The sequence below is a fragment of the Oryx dammah genome, unplaced genomic scaffold, assembly GCF_014754425.2.
Source record: "Oryx dammah isolate SB20612 unplaced genomic scaffold, SCBI_Odam_1.1 HiC_scaffold_21, whole genome shotgun sequence".
Classification (NCBI taxonomy): Eukaryota; Metazoa; Chordata; class Mammalia; order Artiodactyla; family Bovidae; genus Oryx; species Oryx dammah.
Window position 1 is genome coordinate 25,802,597 of NW_024070205.1, and position 26,001 is coordinate 25,828,597.

The 26,001-nt window shown below is 38.4% G+C and overlaps 1 protein-coding gene and 1 pseudogene across 5 annotated transcripts in view; both read right to left on the bottom strand.

Annotated features, from left to right (window-relative positions):
- The window catches only part of KLHL20 (kelch like family member 20), a 67,608-nt gene that overhangs the window by 27,229 nt on the left and 14,378 nt on the right, over positions 1-26,001 (bottom strand). For 2 of the 5 annotated variants that reach the window (XM_040263962.1, XM_040263957.1), the window contains exons 1-3: positions 25,017-25,168; positions 24,033-24,096; positions 9,017-9,590 (exon numbers count right to left, since the gene is read on the bottom strand). In XM_040263962.1, the coding sequence (XP_040119896.1) occupies positions 9,017-9,590; positions 24,033-24,055 (597 nt within the window). In that variant the 5' untranslated portion in view covers positions 24,056-24,096; positions 25,017-25,168. Of the gene's footprint in view, positions 1-9,016; positions 9,591-24,032; positions 24,097-24,658; positions 25,177-26,001 lie in introns of those variants that run through there. The other 3 variants (XM_040263958.1, XM_040263960.1, XM_040263959.1) reach the window with 3 other exon arrangements.
- Positions 5,865-6,823, bottom strand: LOC120880563 (annotated as a pseudogene).

The window sequence follows — 26,001 nt, forward strand, 5'->3', positions numbered from 1 at the left end:
AGAAGAAATGGACAATTTCTTACAAAGGTATGGTTTCCTAAGACTGAACCAGGAAGAAACAGAAAATATGAACAGACCAATTACCAGTACTGAAATTGAATCAGTAATTTAAAAATTCCCAACAAACAAAAGTCTAGGACCAGATAGCTTCAAACATTCTACCAAACATTTAGAGATGACTTAACACCTATACTATTCCCAAAAACTACAGAGGAAGGAACACTTCTGCAATCTTCTATGAAGCCATCATCACTATGACATGAAACCAGACAAAGATATCACACACAAAAAAGAAAAGTACATGTCACTATCATCAATAAACAAAGATGCAAAAATCCTCAACAAAATAATACTGGCAAACTGAATCCAACAATACATTAGAAGGATCACCCACCATGATTAACTGAGATTTATCCTAGGGATGCAAGAATTTTCAAATATCTGCAAATCAATCAATGTGATACACTATATTAACAAACTGAAGAACAAAAACTATATGATCATCTCAGTAGATGCAGAAAAAGCTTCTGATAAAAGTCAATGTCCATTTATGATAAAAATTCTCCCAAAGGCAGGCATAGAGAGAACATACTTGCATTTCATGTAAGATCAAGAATAAGACAAGCATGACCACTCTCACCATTTTTATTCAACATAGTTTTGGAAGTCCTTGCCACAGCAACTGGAGAAGAAAAATAAAAGAAATCCAAATGGGAAAGGAAGACATAAAACTGTCATTGTTTGCAGATGAGATACTATACATAGAAAATCCTAATGATGCCTTCAGAAAACTACTAGAGCTCATCAATGAATTCAGTAAAGTTGCAGGATACAAAATTAATACACAGAAATCTGTTGCATTTCTATAAACTAACAGTCAAGTATCAGAAGGAGAAATTAAGGAAACAGTCTCACTTATCATCACATCAAAAAGAATAAAATACCTAGGAATAAGCTTGCCTGAGAAGCAAAAGACCTGTGCTCTGAAAACTGTAAGATACTGATGAAAGAAACTGAAGACAACATAAATAGATTGAAAGATATATGTTCTTGGATGGGAAGAATCAATATTGTTAAAATGACTCTAGTCCCCAAGGCAACCTATAGATTCAATGCAATTCCTATCAAATGACCAATGACATTTTTCACAGAACTAGAACAAATATTTAAAAATTTGTATGGAAACATAAAAGACCTCTAATAGCCAAAACAATCTGGAGAAAGAACAGAGCTGGAGGAATCATGTTCCCTGACTTCAAATTATACTACAGAGCTATAGTAATCAAAACAGTATGGTGTGTGTGTCCTGTGTGTATGCTCAGTTGCTCAGTCATGTCCAACTCTTTGTGAACCAATGCACTATAGCAAGTCAGGCTCCTCTGTCCATGGGATTCTCCAGGCAAGAAACTGGAGCAGGTTGTCATTTCTTTCTCCAGGGGATGTTCCTGATCCAGGGATTGAACCCATATCTTCTCTGTCAGCAGGAAGATTCTTTACCACTGAGCCACCTGGGAAGCCCAATCAAAACAGTATGGCACTGACACAAAACAGATGAATAGGTCAATGGAACAGGACAGAAAGCCCAGAAACACACCGACACATTTATGGTCAAATAAACTATAACTAAGGAGGCAAGGAAATTAGAGATACCAAGGGAACATTGCATGCAAAGATGGGCTCAATAAAGGACAGAAATGGTCTGGACCTAACTGAAGCAGAAGATATTAAAAAGAGGTGGCAAGAATACATGGAAGAACTGTACAAAAAAGATCTTCACGACCCAGGTAATCATGATGATGTGATCACTAATCTAGAGCCAGACATCTTAGAAAGTGAAGTCAAGTGGGCCTTAGAAAGCATCACTACGAACAAAGCTAGTGGAGGTGATGGAATTCCAGTGGAGCTCTTTCAAATCCTGAAAGATGATGCTCTGAAAGTGCTGCACTCAATATGCCAGCACATTTAGAAAACTCAGCAGTGGCCACAGGACTGGAAAAGGTCAGTTTTCACTCCAATCCCAAAGAAAGGCAATGTCAAAGAATGTTCAAACTACCATACAATTGCGCTCATCTCACACGCTAGTAAAGTAATGCTCAAAATTCTCCAAGCCAGGCTTCAGCAATACGTGAACTGTGAACTTCCAGATGTTGAAGCTGGTTTTAGAAAAGGCAGAGGAACCAGAGATCAAATTGCCAACATCTGCTGGATCATGGAAAAAGCAAGAGTTCCAGAAAAACATCTGTTTCTGCTTTATTGACTATGCCAAAGCCTTTCACTGTGTGGATCACAATAAACTATGGAAAATTTTTCAAGAGATGGGAATACTAGACCACCTGACCTGCTTTTTGAGAAACCTATATGCAGGTCAGGAAGCAACAGTTAGAACTGGACATGGAACAACAGTTTGGTTCCAAATAGGAAAAGGAGTACGTCAAGGCTGTATATTGTCACCCTGCTTATTTAACTTATATGCAGAATACATCATGAGAAACGCTGGACTGGAAGAAGCACAAGCTGGAATCAAGATTGCTGGGAGAAATATCAATAACCTCAGATATGCAGATGACACCACCCTTATGGCAGAAAGTGAAGAGGAACTAAAAAGCCTCTTGATGAAAGTGACAGTTGAGAGTGAAAAAGTTGGCTAAAGCTCAACATTGAGAAAACGAAGATCATGGCATCTGGTCCCATCACTTCATGGCAAATAGATGGGGAAACAGTGTCAGACTTTATTTTTGGGGGCTCCAAAATCCCTGCAGATGGTGATTGCGGCCATGAAATTAAAAGACGCTTACTCCTTGGAAGAAAAGTCATGACCAACCTAGACAGCATATTAAAAAGCAGAGATACTACTTTGTCAACAAAGGTCTGTCTAGTCAAGGCTATGGTTTTCCAATTAAACATGTACGGATGTGAGAGTTGGACTATAAAGAAAGCTGAGTGCAGAAGAATTGACGCTTTTGAACTGTGGTGTTGGAGAAGACTCTTGAGAGTCCCTTGGATTGCAAGGAGATCCAACCAGTCCATCCTAAAGGAGATCAGTCCTGGGTGTTCATTGGAGGGACTGATGTTGAAGCTGAAACTCTAATACTTTGGCCACCTGATGCGAAGAGCTGACTCACTGGAAAAGACCCTGATGCTGGGAAAGATTGAGGGCAGGAAGAGAAGGGGACAACAGAAGATGAATGGTTGGATGGCATCACCGACTCAATAGACATGAGTTTGGGTAAACTCCGGGAGTTGATGATGTACAGGAAGGCCTTGCGTGCTGTGGTTCATGGGGTCGAAAAGAGTCAGACACTACTGAGCAACTGAACTGAACTGAAACTGAAGGAGGCAAGAATATACAATGGAGAAAAGACAGTCTCTTTAATAAGTTGTGCTGGAAAAAACTGGACAGCTGCATAAAAGAATGAAATTAGAACATTCTCTAACATCATATTCAGAAGTAAACTCAAAATGAATTAGGAGGTAGGGATTCAAATACATATAATATTATATATAAATGGAGAAGGAAATGGCAACCCACTCCAGTATTCTTGCCTGGAGAATCCCATGGACAGAGGAGCATGGTGGGCCATGGTCCATAGGGTCCAGAGAGTTGGCCATGACCGAAGTGACTAAGCATGCATTATATATAAAATAGATAACCAACAAGGACCTATTGTCAACCACTATATTCAATACCTTATAATTTATAATGGAAGACAATGTAAAAAGAATAATAATGATCACTTGTTGTACATGTAAAACTAACACAACATTGTAAATCAATTACATTTCAATAAAAATTAAAAAAATAAACACCCCCCATCAAAAGTTCTATGAATAATACTATGAATTAAACTGTTTTTGAAAAAAATAGAAAAAAGCCCTTCAAAATGGATTAAAGACCTAAACATAAGACCACATACTATGAAACTCCTAGAAGAAAATATCAATAGAACACTCTTTGACATAATCACAGCAATATTTTTTTGGCTACATCTCCTAAAGTAAAGGAAATAAAAGCAAAAATAGACACATGGGACCTAATTACACTTAAAATCTTTTGCACAGCAAAGGAAACCACTGACAAAACCAAAGAACAACCTACTGAATAGAAAGATATTTGAAGATGACACAACTGGTAAGGGATTATACACACTGAAGAGTTCAGGAGTAAAGGAATATGATGTATGCAACATACCCTCAAACTGCTGAAAGAAAAATATTTATATAATAAGGACAAAATGATAAAGAAAAAGTGGCAAAATGTTAACAAGTGATGAACCTCAGTAAAGGGTAAGTTAAAGTTTCTTCTTTTTCCTACAGTTTTATATATATATATATATTTTTGATAGTTTTTTCAAATAAAGTTTAAAAACTATTTTTTCCAATCTGATAGGTTAAGAAATGTTGTTTTAATGTATTTTTTAAGTTATATGTAATGGTATCTTTTCATGTTTAATTTACATTTAATATTTTTATACGTTGCTTATTCATATCTTTTGCCTATTTTTCTGCTGTATTTTTTTTAATGGTTTTTCTCATTCAATTTGTATGAGTCTTATAAGAATTAGTATTTCTTCTGTCATGTATGTTCCAAATAGGTTTTCAGATTTTGGCATTATTTAGTTTAATGTGCTTTTTGCTTGTTACTGTTGTTATGAACAATAACATTTAATTTTTATGCAGTCAAATTATCAGGCTTCTGGGTTATATCTTGCCTAGAAAGGCCATTTTTACCCTAAGCCTAGTAATGCTTTCTTCTAGTACTTTTAGGATTTAAATTTTTGGGTTTATTTATCCATTGAGAATTCCATCTGTTTAAAGAGTTTACTCCCCCCCCGCTCAAATAACCAGTTTTACTAATGACATATAGTAAACAATTTTACCTTCCTCCACTGAGTTGATCAAACCAGTCAATCCTAAATGAAATCAGTCCTGAATATTCATTGGAAGGACTGATGCTGAAGCTGAAGCTCCAGTGCTTTGGCCACCTGATGCAAACAACTGACTCCTTGGAAAAGACCCTGATCCTAGGAACAACTGAAGGCAGGAGGAGAAGGGGATGACAGAGGATAAAGTGGCTGGATGGCATCACCAACTTGATGGACATGAGTCTGAGCAAGCTCGAGGTGTGCTGCAGTCAGAGAAGCCTGGCATGCTGCAGTCCATGGCATCGCCAAGAGTCAGACATGACTGAGCGACTTAACTGAACCACTGATTTGAAACATCTATTTTTGGACTCAGAGCTACACCAATTTACTCTGTCTTGAGTTTCAAAATGTTTTCATATTTCTTAAAGACAGTGATTCTAATATTAAATTTTAGAAACTTCCTGGATGTTCTAGCATAGCTTTCCCTTGGTATCTAAGGAAGATTGGTCCCAGGACTGTTCCCCACTCCACCTCCTCCATGTCCCCAGGATACCAAAATTCCTAGATGCTCAAGACTCATATAAAATGGCACAGTATTTACATGTAACTTACACACATCCTCCCATATACTTTAAGAACTCTAGATTAATTATAATACCTAATACAATGTAAATGATATGTAAATAGTTGCCAGCACCTGACAAATTCAAATGTTACCTTTGGGAACTTTATTGTTTTTTTCATATTTTTGATCCATGGTTGGTTCAATCTGTGAATGCAGAACCAGCAAATATGGAAGGCCAACTGTGTGTGTGTATGTATGTGTGTACACGTATGTGTGTGTACATATGTGTATATATGTGTACGCATGTGTATGTGTGTACGTATGTGTGTGTGTGTATCCTCCTTCCTATACAGTCCCTGTCTTTGCATTTTATGATGCCCATGCTGGTTTTTCTCCTCTCTCATTCTAGTTATTCTCAGTTTTTTTTTTTTTTTTCATTATAAGACAAAAATTTAATGAAAACTGGTATGTAATAATCCAAAGGGCTAAATAGTTACATGGGACTGTATCAGAAATTTAATATACAAGTAAATGTTACATGTTATCATCATCTGATTCATCTTCTTCCTTCAAAGATTCCTTGGCATATTTCTCTGCCTCTTCCCTTATATCTTTAGGAACTATTTCATGTCTTCCATTAGTTATTTCACCAACCCAGCTGAGCTCTAGTTCAAAAGCTTTATCCTTAACTTCATCGTGTACTATGTAAATTATTTTTGCAACTTCTTTAACAACATCACGGCAGGTCATTTCTTTCATCTGAAGCTTTTCAATTTCTGTCTTTGCAGCCTGCCTGGCTTTGCCAATGGCACAGCCCCAATAACCATATGAAACACCCGATGGGTCAATCATGTAGAGTTGGGCACCGTCATTCACACTGTAAGACCCTGCAGCCGAAAGGTCTAACAGCACTGTAGAGCGTATACGCGTGTACATACATGGCCACTCTGTCTGCAAGATGTTTTAGTGGAATGTTATATCCAAAGTTAGATCTAAAGTTGGAAGCCTCTTCTCTTGCAATGTCTGCTAAAGAACGAGCATCTGCCAACAAACCTGCTACTGCCATTCCAACATGTCGATCAACATTAAAAAGTCGTTTGTTGGAACCTTCTTCATACAGTTTAGACAAGACTAATTTTTCTACCCCAAAGACGACGCCATCTTTACATCTGATTCCAATAGCTACTATTTTCCACAGCCTTCATAGCATATTCAACTTGAAAAACTCTTCCATCCGGAGAGAATGTAGAAGCTGACAGATCATACCCGGTGCCGATTGAGCTCATGGTGCTAAAATCACTAGGACGCTTACGGCTTCAGGCCTAAAGCGATCCCCCAGCACCACAGCAAGAGACTAGTAACAAGCTCTCTCATTGACTATTCTTTCAACCAATAGTCTTTTCTGTAGCTCGTTCCTGGAGCGTTGGTCCACGGAACAGCTATTCTCAGTTTTATTTGCCAATTGCTTTTTCACTAATCATCCTTCAATACTGGAAAAACTTGAGGGCTTTTCTCTCCTCCTACTAGGTAATCACATTGGCACTGATTTTTTTAACCTTGCTTATGATGCTTTTTGTTATAAAAGTTTTAAATTTATATACAATCAATCTTATCAGTCTTTTCTTTTATGGCTTCAGGGTTATATCCTGCCTAAAAAGGGCTAAGACACATTTTAATTATTATAACTTCATTACTATGTTGTCGTGTTGTTGTGCTTAGTCGCTCAATCATGTCTGACTCTTGTGACCCCATAGACTGTAGCCTGCGAGGCTCCTCTGTCCATGGGATTCTCCAGGCAAGAATAATGGAGTGGGTTGCCATTTCCTTCTCCACGGGATCTTCCCAACCCAGGAATCGAACCCAGTTCTCCTGCATTGCAGGCATTATTATGTTGATAACTACTGAATTTTAATCTCAGCCTAACCTCTTTGCCGAGATACAGACTTAATATAATTAACAGTGACTTGCTCAAGCTCTCTATGTAGATATTTCACAGGCATACCAAACTGAATATATCTAAAATGGAACCCATGGTTTTTCCTCCTCAAGCTGTTCCCCTCTCCATTACATCTGTAGTAGATTCCCAGAAATGGGATTGCCAAGACAAAGAGCATGAGCAAAATGTGTGTAATTTTGATATACTGCCCAATTTCCTTTCAGAGGGGTTATATCAGTTTATACTTATGCTAGCAGTTAGCTTGGAGAAGGTAATGGCAACCGACCCCAGTACTCTTGCTTGGAAAATCCTATGGATGGAGGAGCCTGGTAGGCTGCAGTCCATGGCGTCGCTAAGAGTCTGACAGGACTGAGTGACTTCACTTTCATTTTTCACTTTCATGCATTGGAGAAGGAAATGGCAACCCACTCCAGGGTTCTTGCCTGGAGAATCCCAGGGACGAGGGAGCCTGGTGGGCTGCCGTCTATGGGGTCACACAGAGTTGGACACAACTGAAGTAACTTAGCAGCAGCAGCAGCAATTAGCTATTTCTCCATGTTCTTGTTAACAGGGTGTGTAACCAAACTTCTGGATATTTGTAATCTGGTAGATAAAAAATAGTACTTTGGTGTAGTTTTAATTCATGTTTTAGTTATTATGAACAAACCTGAGCAGATTTTCATATGTTTAAGGGCAATCTGAACTTCTTGTTTACTACCCATTTTTAGGTCAGAGAAGGCCTAGGTTATTCACCAATAAGGAGCTCTTGATATATTAAGGAGATATCATCTGTAATATGAGTTGCAAATGTTTTCCCTTAGTTTGTCTTTAATTTTTTCTCTCATTATTGTTTTACCATGCAAAATTTTTAAATATTTATATAGTCAAATCTATCAATATTTTCTTCTATGCTTTCTGGGTTAGTCAATTAGAAAGGCCTCTTCAAAAGGAATTGTTTTGTGTCAATTCTACTATTTTCATGGTTTCACTTTGTATTTTTTAAATCTTGGATCCATTATCCTGTTGGACAGAAGAGTGATACTAAAGAATAAAATGGACATGTCATTCCTTTGCTTAAAATACTGGTCTTAAGATCAAATTTCAAATTCTTAACATGGTCTATTAACTCCAATGTGATCTGGCCCTGTTTCTTCTGTAAAATCATTATGTAACATTCTTTATTGCTCTCTGGATCTCATTTGGTTTCTTTCAGTTCCTCAAACTTGTTATGCTTTTTCATGTCTCAGAATCTTGGATGAACTGTTCCAGAACCAAAGTTAAATCTCTCTGTAATACAGTGTTAAATTATCCAGGGCTTCTTTGTAGCACTCATTAACTCTAATTAATTATTTATGTAATTATGAATTCAGTAGCTGTCTTCTGTGCCAGATTATAAGTCTCCACTAGAACAAACACTCTAGGCATCTTGTTCACTACTGTAGCTTCTGTTTCCAAGCACAGTGGTGGAAGTATAGTAGCTTCACAGATATTTATTAAATGAATGAATAAATGAAAAATAATAGGCTTAATAAATTCTTTGATAACATCTAATTTCATTTTTCTGATTATTAGCTTACCAAATAATCTGATATACTATATTGTTCTCCTAACAAATACATTGTGGATGCATTCAAACCACCAAGTACAACTCACCTCTTGAAAATTATGTTGAGTGAACTTGTCTGCTATCCTTAGCAACTCACGACATGAATGTGTGTCAGCAAAAGCCCGAATGCCCAGGCAGTTTGAAGGATCTAATTGTCTCTTCAAGAATTCACAACAGGCTTCTTGTATTTCTGCCAGCTGGAGAAGGCAAGCAGCTGGCAAGAGGGTCTGAACATTGCCCTCTTCCACAGTTATCTGGGAGGTATATGCAAAGTCTATCAGTAGCTCCATAGCCCTCTCATCTATGTCTCGGATCACTACTTCCGTCTGACGGCTCTCTGCCAATTCTCCTGTAAACATAGCTCGGAAGTAGGGACTACAGGCTGATAAAATGACTCGATGGGCATATATCTTCTTAGCGCCCACAACTAGCACCACATCGCATAGCTCCCGGTGTTTTCTCAGAAGGTTAATCACTTCCAGGGTTTGTCGAGGGTGCTTGTCTGAGATATAGGGCATGCGGGCAGGTTGGGGAACCCCTTCTGGCAATTTGTTGGGGTCTCCAAGGGTGCAGCGGCTTGTTACATCCATTCCAGTCTCTCCTGGCCGAATGTTGGTACACCTACAGGAATGGGGGTGGGAGAGAGAAAAGAAGATGGCAATATTTTTAGAAGCTCATTCCAGCATTTCATTTGTATTTCATATGTAGAGATTCAGGTGTTAATTTACTAAGTAAATGCCACAAATAAATTATTGACAAATAATTAGAACTAAAATATTTGGATTTTCATAACCATCACACTGTATCAACATGGAGAAAAAAAAGAGAATCTGCGCCCCTCAGTTAAGATGGTAACTATGTTTTTGACAAATATTTACTATTTTTTATAGTTTACAAAGCATTTAGCTATGGACTAAGGAAAATTCAAAGGAATATGTGTGTGTGTGTGTGTGTGTGTGTGTGTGTGTGTGTGTGTGTGTGAAGTGGGAATATTACATTGGGTCTCAGTTATTACAAGGGTGTGTGTGTGTGTGTGTGTGTGTGTGTGTGAAGTGGGAATATTACATTGGGTTTTTCCAGAGTTTAGGTGAAATATGCAAGCACACATCACTATACTTCTGTTTCTGATTCTATACTTGCTAGGCAGTCTTCTGATGTACAATTCTTTCAAAGGTATCATGTTATTTAAAAGAGAGGTAGGTGACTTCTGTGTCCTGATCACTGGGTTTTAGGTCAGCCTAAAGTTAGTCTCAGAAACTAATCATCTATGACCGTACTGAGATACTTTAATATCTGGTCCACAAGGGACAGTATTAGTTTACTACCTCTAAAACTATAGCACCAACAAGACCTACAATAAAATAAAACACTAGAGTGTTGAGAGAATCCCCTGGAAAGGAGAGGAGACTCTAAAAGAACATTTTAGGAAGAAGAAACTACATTCAGTTCTTTGCAATCTGTTTTTCCAAAGCACTTATAAATTTAATCTATGCTTGGCCTGAGCCTACAGGTAAATGTATTCTACAGTACAAACTATTCATAAACCTGACATCTGGTAGAAACAGCACTATTTATGCCTGACAATTTAAAACTGAAACTGAAAGCTGAGCAGTTAAAAAACAATTTTTACCACCCACATAAACAACCAAAAGAGCCTTTAGCCACAGTACTTTATTGGTGTTGTTTGTAGCAGATGCTGAAAGAATAAATCACGAGGTTAACAGTGGTGCACTCCAGCTTTAAAAAAGAACCACCATTAAAGACAAGACCAATTCAAAAATTCCCATTATAACACTGACATTGTATGTTGAAATTAAAGAGTTTTTGTTGCAATCTTAATTATGTACACAAAGATGGTACTGTTGAACTCAGATATAAACAATTTTTTATTTCACCCAAGTACAACATGGAAGCTAATTTCTACATATCTACTTAAGTTCTGTTTTCTATGCTCTCTATACACATTCTTGAGAAGTATATTTAATCTCATAGTTTCCATCGCCCGTATATAAATGACTAAAGGATTCTTAACTCCTACCTGGGTAAGTTCTGAATTCAGATCCATATGGATGTCCCCAAATCACTCAAACTCAATATATCTCAAATACTAAAACTGATTCCTTGACTCCTTGACTACTTTCACCCAAGTACAAGTCTCCCTTCTAGTCTTCCCAGATCTATTAAAGATAATTTCATTGTTCTAGTTGCTCAGGTCAAACATTTTGGAGCCCTTTTCCTTCCACATACCTTCAAATGCAAGCCATCAGCCAATTCTGACATCCAAATACCTAGAATCCAACTATTTCTCTTCATTTTCCACTAGTCTCATCCTAACTCCTGATCCCTGGGTTGGGAAGATCCTCTGGAGAAGGAAACAGCAACATACTCTAGTATTCTTGCCTGGGAAATCCCATAGACAGAGGAGCCTGGTGGGCTACAGTCCATGGGGTTGCAAAAAGCCGGACACAAATGAGCAACTGAACACACGCCCTAATTCAGGCTATCTTCACACTTCTTTATATGATAACAGCGGCCTAAGTGATCTGCCTTCTTTCACCTTTGCTGATTTATAGTCTCTTCTTTAAACAACCAAAACGATCCTTTAGAAAATTCATATTGTACCATTTCTCTGCTCAAAATCTTTTAAACACTCATAGTAAAAAACAAAGCCTGTAGAGCTTACGAACTTCTGTATGAGTCCTCCCCAAGCTAACTCTCTGCATTCATCTTCCACTCTCCCCTTGCTCATGGTTCTCTAGTCACACAGACTTCCTTGCTGCTTCTGGGACATGCTAAGGCCTTTCTTGCTTCAGAGCCTTAATCCTTCTTCCTGAAAGGTTCCTCCCCAAATACCTGCAGAGCTCATTCCCTCATTTCTTTCAGATCTCTGTTCACATGTCAACTTATCAGACCACCCCACTTGAGAAAGCTTCTCTTACTTCTACTATCCTGTACCCTTTACTGTGCTCAATTTTTCTTCTTAAATAATTATTTCCTGATAAAATGTATTGGCTTTCTCTCCAAAACAGAGCATAAGCTCCATGAAAACAAAGCCTTTGTTCTCTTTTGCTCAATGCTATACCTCAACACCTGGATTTAGTGCTCATTAAATAGTTGTCAAATGAATTAAACTTTTCTTCCTATACCCTCCAAACTTTCTTATCTAGTTCTCTTGAAAGAATGCCTAGTCTGTAGCCAGGCAAACATAGACTCAAACGTTAGTTCCATCATTTACAAGGTATAATCTTGGGCAAATGGTTTAACTTCTCTGATCCTCAAGTTCATCATTTGTCACATGGGAATAATTACACTTACCTCACAAGGAAAGTGACAGTGTTGGAATTTGTCTAAATGTATTAATAGGTACTAGGTACTCTGACTCCAAGGGCTTCCCTGGTGGCTCAGCTGGTAAAGAATCTGCCTGCAATGCGGGAGACCTGGGTTTGATCCCTGGGTTGGGAAGATCCCCTGGAGAAGGGAAAGGCTACCCACTCCAGTATCCTGGCCTACAGAATTCCATGGACTGCATAGTCCATGGGGTCACAAAGAGTCGGACACGACTGAGTGACTTTCACTTTCACTGACTCCAAAGTCAGTGCTTTATCCTGAACAGTTTTGGTCAACTGGATGGAGCATTTGAAATGGAAATGATCTTGGCAATCTAGTTTACATGACTGTTGTTCTTAGAGGGGAGAAAAAGCAAGCATGCTGCCACACGAAGCATCCACATGCTAGAGTACACTGCTCTTTTAGGAGCAAGAACAGGGATCACCAAGACTGTAAGAGGTACCTCATTGTAAATCTTCTGAGAAGTTATATTTAATTCTAGAAGTTATAATTAATTCTATACATTGTTATTTCTTCTGTGGTTCTGCTATTTGTTTTTGTAAACGTTTACTTAAAAAAAAAAAACTGCTCAGCCTGCATCCTGCATCATTCTCATCACCTCCAAAAAGTTCTACTGGCAAAAATGCTCCCCACCCTCAACACTTGCCATACATACCTGTACGTTTTTCTGGGCAACTTTGAAGGGAATTTATAATAACCATCCTAGAAATATAGATTGCATTCACACCTTGTCACATCTATATTCATACCTTTGTTTGGATTCTGATGGATTAAGTATTCTAATGATTTGAGGGGTGGGTGATAAACTGAAGTGTGAACTGCTCCCTCAAAGAGGAAAGTGCCCTAGGAAAGCTTTTTTTAGAAATTGAAGTATAGTTAATTTACAATGTTGTGTTAGTTTCAGGTATAGAGCAAAGTGGGCTTCCCTGGTGGCTCAGACAGGAGACCAAGATTCGATCCCTGGGTAGGGAAGATCCCCTGGAGAAGGAAATGGCAACCCACTCCAGTATTCTTGACTGGAGAATCATATGGACAGAGGAGCCTGGTGGGCTACAGTCCATGGGCTCGCAGAGAGTCATACAAGACTGAGTGACTAACACACACACAGCAAGGTGATTCAGTTGTACACACACTCTACATACATACTCATGCATATGTATTTTCAGATTTACATACTTATATGTTCTTTTTAAGATTATTTTCCATTATAGTTTACTATAAGATAGTGAATATATTTCCATGTGCTATACAGTAGGTCCTTGCTGCTTATTTTAAATACAATTAAGTGTATATGTTTACCTTCTAAACTTCTAATTTGTACCTCTCCCCCACCCCCCCGCCCCCAGTTATCCTCTTTGGTAACCATAAATTTGTTTTCTATATCTGTGAGTCAATTTCTATTTTATAAGTAAATTCATATGTATCTTTTTTATTAGGAAAGCTTTTAATTAAAGGTGTGGGGGAGCAAGCCTGACTGTCCAAGTGAAAATTCATCTAGAGAGACCAGAGGATCTCAAACTATTTAATTTCTCAATCTGTGGATTTCTATCCCAATAGTGAATGAAGGATATTATAGTAAATATATGAATAATATATTAAATAAAGAAATTGAACTCAAATAGTATTTTTATTAAGTTAATTTGCAAGACTAATCTACATGTGTCATAAGGTTGAAGAAGCTAAGTGGAAGGATTTTTCTAGATTCTATCCACAGTTAATAAACTATGGAGACCAAACAGAGCTTTTGCCTTCTCCCACAAAAGGACTGCCAATTCTAGGGAAGAGTTAGTCTTTCTAAAACCAAAAGGGTATAAAATGTGCCAATAAGTTTAGCAGACTTTGTATTCACTAAACACTTATGAAAAGCAGAACTTCAAGATAAAGTCTGTAAATCGAATATTTACCATCAACTCTCTCAAACCTTAACATAACCTTAGTTTGTTCTTTACCAGCCATGTACTTCCAGGGAAGCTGATCATGTACCCAGCTATAAGGATGAAGCCTGAATTATCTTGTAATTTTAGGTTAGGATGAAGCTAATATTGAAGAGGTTACACTGGAGACACAGAGAAAACTTGGGTCTAAGATGGTACTATCAAGTCATGCATTGACCAACCCTGGAGCCCACCTTACTCTGAACTTCTTGTTACATAAATAAAAGACTGCTATATTGATTAAGCCAGTTTGAGTCAAGAAACTGTTAATTCCAGCCCCAAACTTTCTGATACCAAAAACAAGTAGTTAATATGTGAAATTAGCCACATATCTAAATTTACTAACCAACTTGAATACAGAAAATAACCCTTGCTTTGACTGGCCAACTACTTCTGTATATTATAGAGACTCTTGCTCCATTATTATCCAATTTTCTAAAAATGGTATTGGTAAATTTAGAAGTATGGTTTGAATTTGTATCTTTTCTTTCAAATGAAGTAAAATGTTGGAAGAAGACTAGATACTCTTTCTTCACAGTGGCTAGCCCAATTCCTATTGGGCTGTTACATTCAGTTTTAAAATACTATTTCTCTAACACCAGCTATGTGAGGGTGCTTGGTAAAAACACAGATTCTTAAGAGGGGATAGAGAATCAAAATCTCTGAGAGTATGGTTCCACAGTCTGCATTTAGCAAGTGGTTATTTTAACACAAATTAAAGTTTAATTAATAAATGACTAATGAATTTGACTAATAAATAAAATTTCTTAGTGGAAGCTGTCAGTTTTTACAAAAAGAATGTTGACCTAAGAGGAAAGGAAAAAACAATGTGAAAAAAGTAATGATTCAAAATGCAGCTATAAAGAGAAAAAAATGTAACAGCAAAGTCACTGTCAAACATATAAAATAAAACAATAAGGATTTGGATGTACCAAAATGTCAGTAAATCTAAAAAAATTCTATAAACAGGCATCAGACATTATATATGAAGTAATTTTAAGAAATGATTCCTACACTTGAATTTTTCTATATAATGGGAACAAAAAAGCTGTTATTAATTTTTTAAAAATTATTCTTTCACATTCTGTGGGAATGGGTAACATTTACTTCAGAGACAGATGGTGTTTTTAAAGAAATATGTGTTTAAGCCTTTCAATTATAAAATGCAAGGTGACAGCCCTTGGGATGATCATTAGATGTCCTTCATTTGCAGTACTTTTTGGTTTCTTACGTTTTGAAATTTAAATTGAATTTAAATATCATTAAGAGGGCTCGGAATCTTAGTTCACACAGTCCCCACCACTCTCTGTCTTACATGAAGTTATGCCATGCACTTATATGAACTATCTAAAAAGTATATGAGGACTTTGTTTTTTAGTCTCTGTTTTTATTCTTGCCAGGAAAATCCCATGGACAGAGGAGCCTGGAAGGCTATAGACCATGGAGTCACAAAGAGTCAGACATGACTGAAGTGACTGAGCACAGAGCACTGGAGGTATCAAGATTGGAACAAAGAGACCCAAACTACTCAGTATAATAAAGTAATAGTAATTTCAAAGGGAGAAAGTTTTAAGGGGAGAAAGAGAGAATTGAAACAGAAAGAACTGGCATATGACCTAGCAATCCCACTGCTGCGCACACACACCAAGGAAACCAGAATGAAACGTGTACCCCAATGTTCATCATGGCACTGTTTACAATAGCCAGGACATGGAAGCAACCTAGATGTCCACTGGCAGATGAATGGATAAGAAAGCTGTGGTACATATACACAATGGAATATTACTCAGCTGTTAAAAAGAATGCATTTGAATCAGTTCTAATGAGGTGGATGAAACTGGAGTCTATTATACAGAGTGAAGTAAGTCAGAAAGAAAAACACCAATATAGTATATTAACACATATACATGGAATTTAGAAAGATGGTAACAATGACCTTATATGTGAGACAGCAAAAGAGACACAGATGTAAAGAACAGACTTTTGGACTCTATGGGAGAAGGTGAGAGTTGGATGATTTGAGAGAAAAACATTGAAACATGTATATTATCTTATGTGAAATAGATCACCAGTCCAGGTTCAATGCATGAGACAGGGTTCTCAGGGCCGGTGCACTGGGATGACCCTGAGGGATGCGATGGGGAGGGAGGTGGGAGGGGGGTTCAGGATGGGGAACACATGTACACCCATGGCTGATTCATATCAATGTATGGCAAAAACCACTACAATATTGTTAAGTAATTAGCCCCCAACTAAAACAAATTAATTAATTTAAAAAAAACCCAGAAAGCAAAAGAAATGAAGACTGGTTAAAAATGGTGGCAGGTTGTGATTTAAGGACAGAAACAGCCAGTGAAAAAATGTTGAATGGCTAAGAACTTTTATGGCTTCTTTCATTATTCCTAAATATTCATTAAAAATCTGATGTATTTGATGGCAGTTCTCAATGAAGGCAAAGAAAGCAACAATGAGTATGCAGTATTTCTAGAAAGAAGCCTGGCTGTGAAAAGAGACATAAAGTTCTACGTCTACTTTAAGAGAGTAATACCAGGAAAACGAATAGCAGAAAATAGCAGGAAGCAATGAAGCAGAAGGAAGAAGTTTTAAAATATATGTAAAGAGGGAGAGAATAAATGATGGAGCAAAATTCTTGAACAGTGGAAAATAAAGAAACACAGAAGGATGGATCATAGATAAAAGGAAGAAGGGCTCCCCATAAGCGATCAGGGGAAAGGAGTGGGAGGAAACACAGTGTGGAAACGGATAGATATTTTTGGGTAAGGATGTGTCAGAAGCTGGAGGAAGTTGATACCTGATGGCCTCTATCTTTTTTGGTGAAGTAGGAGTTGCGGGAACAGATCACTTGCTGCTACTGAAAGGAGTGCTAAGAGGGTCATGAGAAGACTGGGTGAGGATGTGAAATAGCTACTGTGGGGAATGAGTAAGCATTGATTTTGGATAACATTGTTGGCTCAATGAGATTAAAGACTCTGACTACAGTCGCATGAATTCCCTGTGGCTGGTTTTATCCAGCAATAATCTGTAGCCCAAATTAGAGAATATAAATGCCTGCATTAATCTAGAATTGAGAAATGCCATGGACATACTCAAGAGTTGAGTGAGTAGCGGCCAGAAAATGGTTGAAGTGGTTGTAGGAGTAAACTGTGTAAAAACACAAGAGACAAAAGCCATGTTGATTATGACTAGGTCAAAGAACAGATGGAGTGAGCATTCAAGAGGTTACAGTCAGAAAACAAGTTATTATGACTTAACGATTTCAGAGAGAGCCTTTCTGAGTGAAGGTAGGAATGAATTTTTGAAGTGAGTGAAGGCGAAATTCTCCTGAATTTTTAGGAAGTTAAGGAAACGCAGGCTAGGTAAATGGATGGGTCATTCCCATGAATATAAAAATCTCCTTAAATGATAGAAGAATCAAGTAACGTGCATGTAGAAAACATAAACCAAACAACAAGTAAAATATTTTAAATATTTTTCATTTTTACTAAGGGAATATTACAGTTTTAGTACCTCTCTGTACCACTTCCCAGGTAGCACTAGTGGTAATGAATCTGCCTGCCAATGCAGGAGACACAAGAGACACAGGTTCAATCCCTGGAAGGGAAGATAATCTGGAGGAGGAAGGAAATGGCAACCTGCTTCAGTATTCTTCCCTGGAAAATTCCATAGGCAGAGAAGCCTGGTGGGCTATAGTCCATAGGGCCACAGAGTTGGACATGACTGAGAGACTAAACAAAAAGTACATTCAAAAAAAGCCTTTCCACATACCCCAAACGTGTGAGTCAACTTAAATTGCAAAGCTATCATGGCACTTCCTCAGATCTACCTCCAAAGTAAGTCTTAATTGAGGAGAGTCATTTTCTCTTTCTTTAGCTTGGAATTGTGCTATCTACTAAACAACCATCTCTCCTTTTATACTTCAAAAATTTGTCTTAATTTGGACACAGATTACCTCTCTTGGGGCCTCCCCAGTGACTCAAATGGTAAAGAATTTGCTTGCAATGCAGGAGACTCAGGTTCGATCCCTGGGTCAGGAAGATCCTCTGGAGAAGGGAATGGCAACCCACTCCAGTATTCTTGCCTGGAGAATTCTATGGACAGAGGAGCCTGGCGGGCTACAATGGGGGTCGAAAAGAGTTGGACTCGACTGAGTGACTAACACTGCCTGCTCTTAAAAGATTCAGCTGAGGTGACCTTCGTATAAAGTACTAAGCACACCTGGATAGGGAGAGCTAGAGATTTGTGCATACAAACCCTTAAAACAGAAATAACATCTCAAGGCTCCAGTGTTGCTTATTAGAAGAGCATCCACTAGGCACTACATTCCAGACCTGATTCTGTACCAGAAAGCCAGGCTGTTAATTCCTTAATCTGAAAATAGGTCATGAATACTTCCAATTCTAAGACATCTCATCACTGTTTACTGGATGAAACAAGGGTCAGCACTAGGTGCCTTGGCCCAGCAATCAAGGCAAGATGGAGGAAGGTCATGCAAACAAGCTGGTTTCTCCTTTTATGTCAGAAAAACAAATCTTCCTAGGATACCTCTCAGCAACTTCTGCTGACATCTCAATGGCAGCACTGTGTTAAAAGTTTTTCTTATTTAGTTGCTAAGTCATGTCCAACTCTTTTGCGACCCCATGGACTATAGCCTGCCGGCTTCTTCTGTCCATGTGATTTTCCAGGCAAGAATACTGAAATGGGCTGGAATTTCCTTCTCCAGGGGATCTTCCCAATCCAGGGATTGAACCTGTGTCTTCTGCATTGGTGGTGGTTACTTCATCAGTGAGCCACCAGAGAAGTCCCATACGTGTTACATAAGCCATCCCCAAATGAAAATAATATTAAAGACATAAAGTATAACTTTATTTTTCTTGTGTCTAAATAGAAGAAGGAGGAAAGGGAGATGTGTTGAGCAAGCCAACCTACAGGGCATGCCACACCAAGAAAGAGCCAAATCAAGCTGGTGTATCTTATAATTTATTTTGAGGCATACATTTTAGACTGACTAGAATAAATCAGTAATTCTAAAGACAAGAGATCTGAATGGGATTTGCCTTTTGATGTTGAACTCAAGGAGCTCATCTGATCTTCACCATGCATGAACACTGTCAGTAAAAACTCTAGATACAATTAAATAAAATAAGACCCAAAGAATCTAAAGCTTCTTACCTACTTATGAACCTTCACTGGGTTTTCATCTTAGGCCCCACCTGAAACACCCCTGGTACTCCCTAGGATTCTGTTTTTGGCATCCTCCTTTTCTGTTCTACTCTCATTCACACATACAACTTCAAGAATCTTCTGCATACTGGTGATTCACAATTTTCAAACCATTCTTCTGCTATAGACCCACATTCCAATTATATGCTGGCTATCTCTGCCTGGCTGTTTCCTAGACATAATAATCTAAAGAACGTAAGAGAGAATCTGTTCTTGGCTTGGTGAAACCTGTTCTCTTCCTGTATTTTTTATTTCATTATGGCAGCACTAACCTGAGATCTTTGGAGTTGCTTGTATCATTACCTTTTTCTCACTCTATATTCACCAAATCCTTTTGATTTTACTATTAAACAAACTCTCAATTCCAAACTCTTCTCTCAATCCTACTGTCATAGATCTACTTCAGGCTCTCATCAGCTTTAACTACCACAGCTTTTTTCTTCATTGCTGCACAGCTTGTGAGATTAGCTCCCCAAGCAGGGATCGAATCCAGGCCCTCAGCAGAGAAAGTGCAGAGCCCTAACTTCTGGACCACCAGAGAATTCCCCACAAACTCCTTTAAATTAGTTCTTTTTACTATCCTTTCTTCCTTCTTTCTAGTCAACATCCTATCTTCTTAAATATCAACCCAAAGAACAAATCTCAATTGTATAACAACATCCATTGGTTCTTAAATACCTTGAGGGTATAGACTCTTTCTAGTGGTTGTAGCCTCACTTTTCATGCTTGTTTCCCCTACCTTCCTTTCCCTTCTTCCTCCCTCATATACTCTACACTCCAGATATACTTACCATTCTATACATGTCATACACTTTCAGATCTTGGAGTCTTTTCGTTTTTTTGGGCAACACAGCCATTCTTTCTGTTTATGGCATATTTCACTATCTCCCTTCTTTAATTCTTATCTTTTCAAGTATATTCTTTACTTTAATACAAATTCTTATCCTTTCTAGAAGATCCAGCTCAAATATCACCACCTCTGTGACGCTTTCTTCATCTCTACAAAGCAGAGGTGTCCATCTCTATTAAAACCCTTCATGATGCATCACAGTATCTGTTACATGTCTTTCCACCACTTTACCTGTATATATGCAGCATACAAATATAAAACAAGTACACTATAAATGTCTGATGAGTGAATAAACCAATTCATAATAAAATCGGGTCCAGTTTCCTATATTTAAGATGGAAGAATTACACTGCAAAATATTTTAGTGTCTCTAAATTATACCAATGATTAAAAAATAAGATCTTGGGAACCAGTCACACTGTTGGTGAGACTACAGACAGGTATAATTTCTAAGGATGGGAATTTATAATTCAGAGTTTTAAGATGCACATACTCTTTGGGGAACTTTATATCTAAGAATTTATTTTATACTTACACAATTGGTCAAAAACCACATACAAGGATATTCATAGAAGAACTGGTTGTAACAGCAAACCATAAAATAAATGTCTCTCGAAGGGACTAGTTAACAGTACCTACAAGTAACAGGTGGGTCTAAGTGTATTTGTCATAATTTACTGCTTAGTTAACTTCTATGCAGAGTACATCATGAAAAACGCTGGGCTGGAAGAAGCACAAGCTGGAATCAAGATTGCCGGGAGAGATATCAATAACCTCAGATATGCAGATGACACCACCCTTATGGCAGAAAGTGAAGAAGAACTAAAGAGCCTCTTGATGAAAGTGAAAGAGGAGGTGAAAAAGTTGGCTTAAAGCTCAACATTCAGAAAACGAAGATCACGGCATCCGGTCCCATCACTTCATGGGAAATAGATGGGGAAACAGTGGAAACGCTGGCTGATTTTATTTTTCTGGGCTCCAAAATCACTGCAGATGGTGACTGCAGCCATGAAATTGAAAGACACTTACTCCTTGGAAGGAAAGTTATGACCAACCTAGACAGCATATTAAAAAGCAGAGACATTACTTTGCCAACAAAGATCCATCTAGTCAAGGCTATGGTTTTTCCAGTAGTCATGTATGGATGTGAGGGTTGGACTATAAAGAAAGCTGAGCGCCAAAGAATTGATGCTTTTGAACTGTGGTGTTGGAGAAGACTCTTGAGAGTCCCTTGGACTGCAAGGAGATCCAACCAGTCCATCCTAAAGGAGATCAGTCCTGGGTGTTCATTGGAAGGACTGATTTGAAGCTGAAACACCAATACTTTGGCCACCTGATGCAGAGAGCTGACTCATTGGAAAGGACCCTGATGCTGGGAAAGATTGAGGGCAGGAGGAGAAGGGGACGACATAGGATAAGATGGTTGAATGGCATCACCAGCTCAATAGACATGGGTTTGGGTAGATTCCGGGAGTTGGTGATGGACAGGGAAGCCTGGCATGCTGTGGTTCATGGGGTTGCAAAGAGTCGGACACAACTGAGCAACTGAACTGAACTGAACTGAACAAGATAATATGTGAAGTGAAAAAAAGAATAGGGAAAAATGTGAATAATTGCGAATATCAGTGTTTTTGAAAAAGAGGAGATATTCTATATAAGCATTACAATACTGTGAAAGAATACATAAGAAATTGCTTTCAAGTGGTTCCTCTGGAGAGGAAAATTGGGAGCTACAGTCAGCACTGGGAGACTTAAGTTTCACTGAATATCCTATTTTATCTTGGAAATTCTGTAACATTTGCACATAATAGCTAGTTAAATAAATGAATGCAATGAACCTTTGCTAACAAAATGCTAATTGGTTTCATAAAACTTTATGATTAAGCATCAGAATACCCTAACAATGTTTTTGCAATCTTTTCCTGTTCGTAGCTTTTTCTCTGCTCATGGGAACAGTCTGTAGGTACTTCAGCTATTCAGTCATTCAAACAATTATTCAGTGATCACCAGGTGCCAGGATTACAAAGATACAGAAGACACATGAGACTCAAAGAGCTTCCACTGTAGCAGAGAGAATGAACATTTATTCAATATAAAGAGTTATTTCTCATTCAAAGCTTCTCCAATAGCTGGTAAGCATAAACCCAACCTTACTTTCCAGAGACTGCTGTCTGGGTTGCTGGCAGCAAGAATCACAGCCCAATAAGGAAAGGGCAGGGAAGTGTAACCACGACTTAATGCAGGTAGCAGGTAAAAGTAAAACCTGGGAGCAATGATAGGCTAGGCTCTGGCCAAGTGATGGTGATGAAAAAAGAACAGTAACTTAACAATTAATGGCACCAGAATTCTCCAACATGATTTTAAACAACTGGCAATATTTCATAATAAAGCAAGACAGAAAAAAGAGTAGGTATGAGTGACTGAGTAAATATTTTATACAGGAATTGCAGACAAACTAAAAACATCCCCATGCTGCCTTCTCTTTTTTTAAAAAAAAATAAGTGCCTATTTTAATAATTACATATGACATTTATGGCAGCTGAGGATGAGAAGCCATCAGTGGTTTCTGCAACCATGTTAGAAGCTGAAGTGATGAAGCATTTAATATACATGTTGTTAATGTCTTCATGTACTTGCAGTCAAATATTATTTCTACTTTAGAGTAAGATACAAATAAGATTAAATGTACTATGATTTTATATCCATAACATCTTTACATCTGGAGATCTCAAATCATTTGCAAGCATTTATTAATTCCCAATATCCTGGTCAGGCACATTAGAGAAATAAACTGGGGTGACTTCTAGCGAAGGTGACTTCTAGCAAAAGTGACACAACGAAGGTGACTAGGTCAAGGTGAATCAATAAACCATTAACAGATTTGGAAAAAATACTTATATTCTAGTTCTTCCTCCTGGTTCTAAGTCATACTCCTATCACAACATGTTTCTTCTCTTATACGGGTCTGCTAGATATATTTATCTTTGATGTTAAACAAAAAAGATTAAATACAGTTAAATAAATGTAAAATGAGTTTTAAAAATGAAGGACTAGAACTGGGGTGATTTTCAATAAGGATTTGAGTCCTATTTGTTAGAACAGATTGAGAAAAAGCATTACTAAATCCTAGGGTTAGGAAGGCCTAAAATTGTCTATATTTTCCCATACATTGTTCTATTTTTCTATGGACTAAGTTATTACGTCCAATACTTTTTTTAGTCCTCAAACAATTTTCCCTGCAATGCAGCTATTTTAATTAATAGAACAAATGTAGATTGAACATCAAGAAAATAACCAAAACCATAATTACACATTCAATACAGTGTATTATACAAGTAATCATTAGTCTTATATGGCAAAAGAAACCTCTACATTCTATAGGGAATTGAAGACCATAGTATTATAGTACATTTAATGATTACCACAAAGAATTACCATATAAAAAGGAAAGTTGAAATGTTAACTACATAAACCTCCTAGCACTCTTTAGAAATTTAACTTTTATATTTTACTCTATTTAAAAACTATTAATTTCTGACATTACTTTTGATTTATTTTAGAACAAGAATCATTAGTTCCAAGCAGAATTTGGTAAGATTTGAAAAGCTTTAAAATTTTTTAAAATGAAACCCTGGATTATTATGTGAATTTCACTTAGTGAAACTGAAGGATTTCTTCCTAAATGCCTACCTGCGCATTGGCTTTCCTTCCATGCACCATGAAAAGTACCCTTCACCACACTCTAAAGCCGAACCTAAGACAACAGAAAAGCAGTAACTTAATAAAAACTATTTCTGATCTTTCCAATAACAATCTCTATACAATGATTTCGTTCAGTGATAAAGGATTTTATATCCTATTACATGACAGGCCTTTTGCAGATGCACACTCATAACCCTTACCTAGTTCCTTTAAGATGACCATCTTTACTGTGAATGCTAAAACGATTATACGTGAAGTTGAGGGAAAGTGCGCCAAACAGCCCCAATTGCTAGACTACTCTTGTCTCTCTCCGAAAAGTGCTCCGGAGACATTTAACTCTGACCGCACTATCAACGGTTCCCTACAGAGTATTCACCAGATACCCACAGCAATACTAGCATGATGGATCGGGGAGGCAACACGCTGGCTTAACAACGGATCTGAAAGCTGGTGACTTGTCCCGAAGCGATAGAAGGAGCAGGTACTTGCTTTAAAAATAAATAACTCCGTTTCCGACAGCCCAGACAGAACAGAGCAGAGAAACTATGGCTCCAATACTAACATTATCTTTACCAGCCCTTCCCTCAGTTTCCGAAACGATGTCCACCACCCACCTGGCAAGATCTCGCCGGTCCCCAGGTTAGGTGGGACGCACAGTATCCACTTCCTTCCCCCCAGATTCCAACCTCTGTCTAGGGAAGCTGTCCAGGGTGCGGAACCTCACGCCCTCAGGCAGAACAGCCCAGCACCTTCCGTGGCTCCGGGGCAGGGCTGCAGCCCGCTTGAACGCCGTCTGGTGCCCCGCAAGGCCCAGCCCCAGTGCCCCAACAGTCCCTTCTCGGTGCCCACTGACAGGTGGCGGGCGAAGCACGGCCCCTACCCAATGGGCAGCCCCGCAACTTGGGACCACAGATTTGCAAAGCGAGTCCTGGGCGCTGTCCACTCTCCTCTGCTCTAAGACTGCTAACCTACCGGCTCCGACACTTTCTTGTCTGCCTTAGCCTCCTCTGCCTCCTCCGCCCGCCGCCTCCTCTCTGGCTCCTTCTCTGCCTCAGCTAGAGCAAGGAGGATGCCGCTCCTCCAGCTATTTCCTCCCCACCCCTCGCCCCACTTCAGCCGCAGGAAGTGGTCCTTTTCCTAAATCGTTCCCTCTGGAACCCACATACTTTACCAAGCGGTTCCGGTCCAAATCAGGAAGTAGCTGCGCTCTTGGTGGGGGGCTTGGGTCCCCTCAAAGACTGCCTGTCCTTGTACGCAGTTCCTTGTATCCCGAGGATGTGCGAGTTCATTGCTGAACTGGCAGTATTTGACTACTGAAGGCTTCTCCTTTCTCCTTTGTTTTCCTCAGCAGAAGTCAATAGGAAGATGGGAGGAGTAACAGAAAGCCAGGAATGGTGATTTATTTGTAGCTGGTACGTCTTCTGTTGGCACGATTTTTTCCCTAATTGTGGGTTGAGTGATTGACACATGTCTACATGTGGCTGACATATATCTATGAGGCCACTCCTGTGTGCAAGCTGCTAAGGATCCTCAGACAAATCAGAAATAGACCTGATTTTCCAGATTTCCCGGGTTAGCTTTCAAGACACCAGGGTTTTATTCAGGATTTTAAGGTTATGTCAGATTGCCCTCTCACTTAGTATTCTATAACAAACACTTCACCAAACACTGCTCTGAATTCACTTTAGCATTAGGGAGGAAAATAATTTTTTTTTTTCAATTTGACTGATTTTCTCACAGCACATAGCCACTTAATTTTCACTATATGTTTAGAAAACAACAAGTGATAGGGTGGAGGATACAATGTCAGTAATATTAATGAAAGGCTGCTGCTGGTTTCCTGATAACTATTATAGGCTAAGCATGAACTTAACCACATTTTCTTTAGCTGTTCTTCACAATGGAATCTACACAGATTTTTGCAGTTGTTTCTGAAAGGGAAAGAATATCTTTTGCT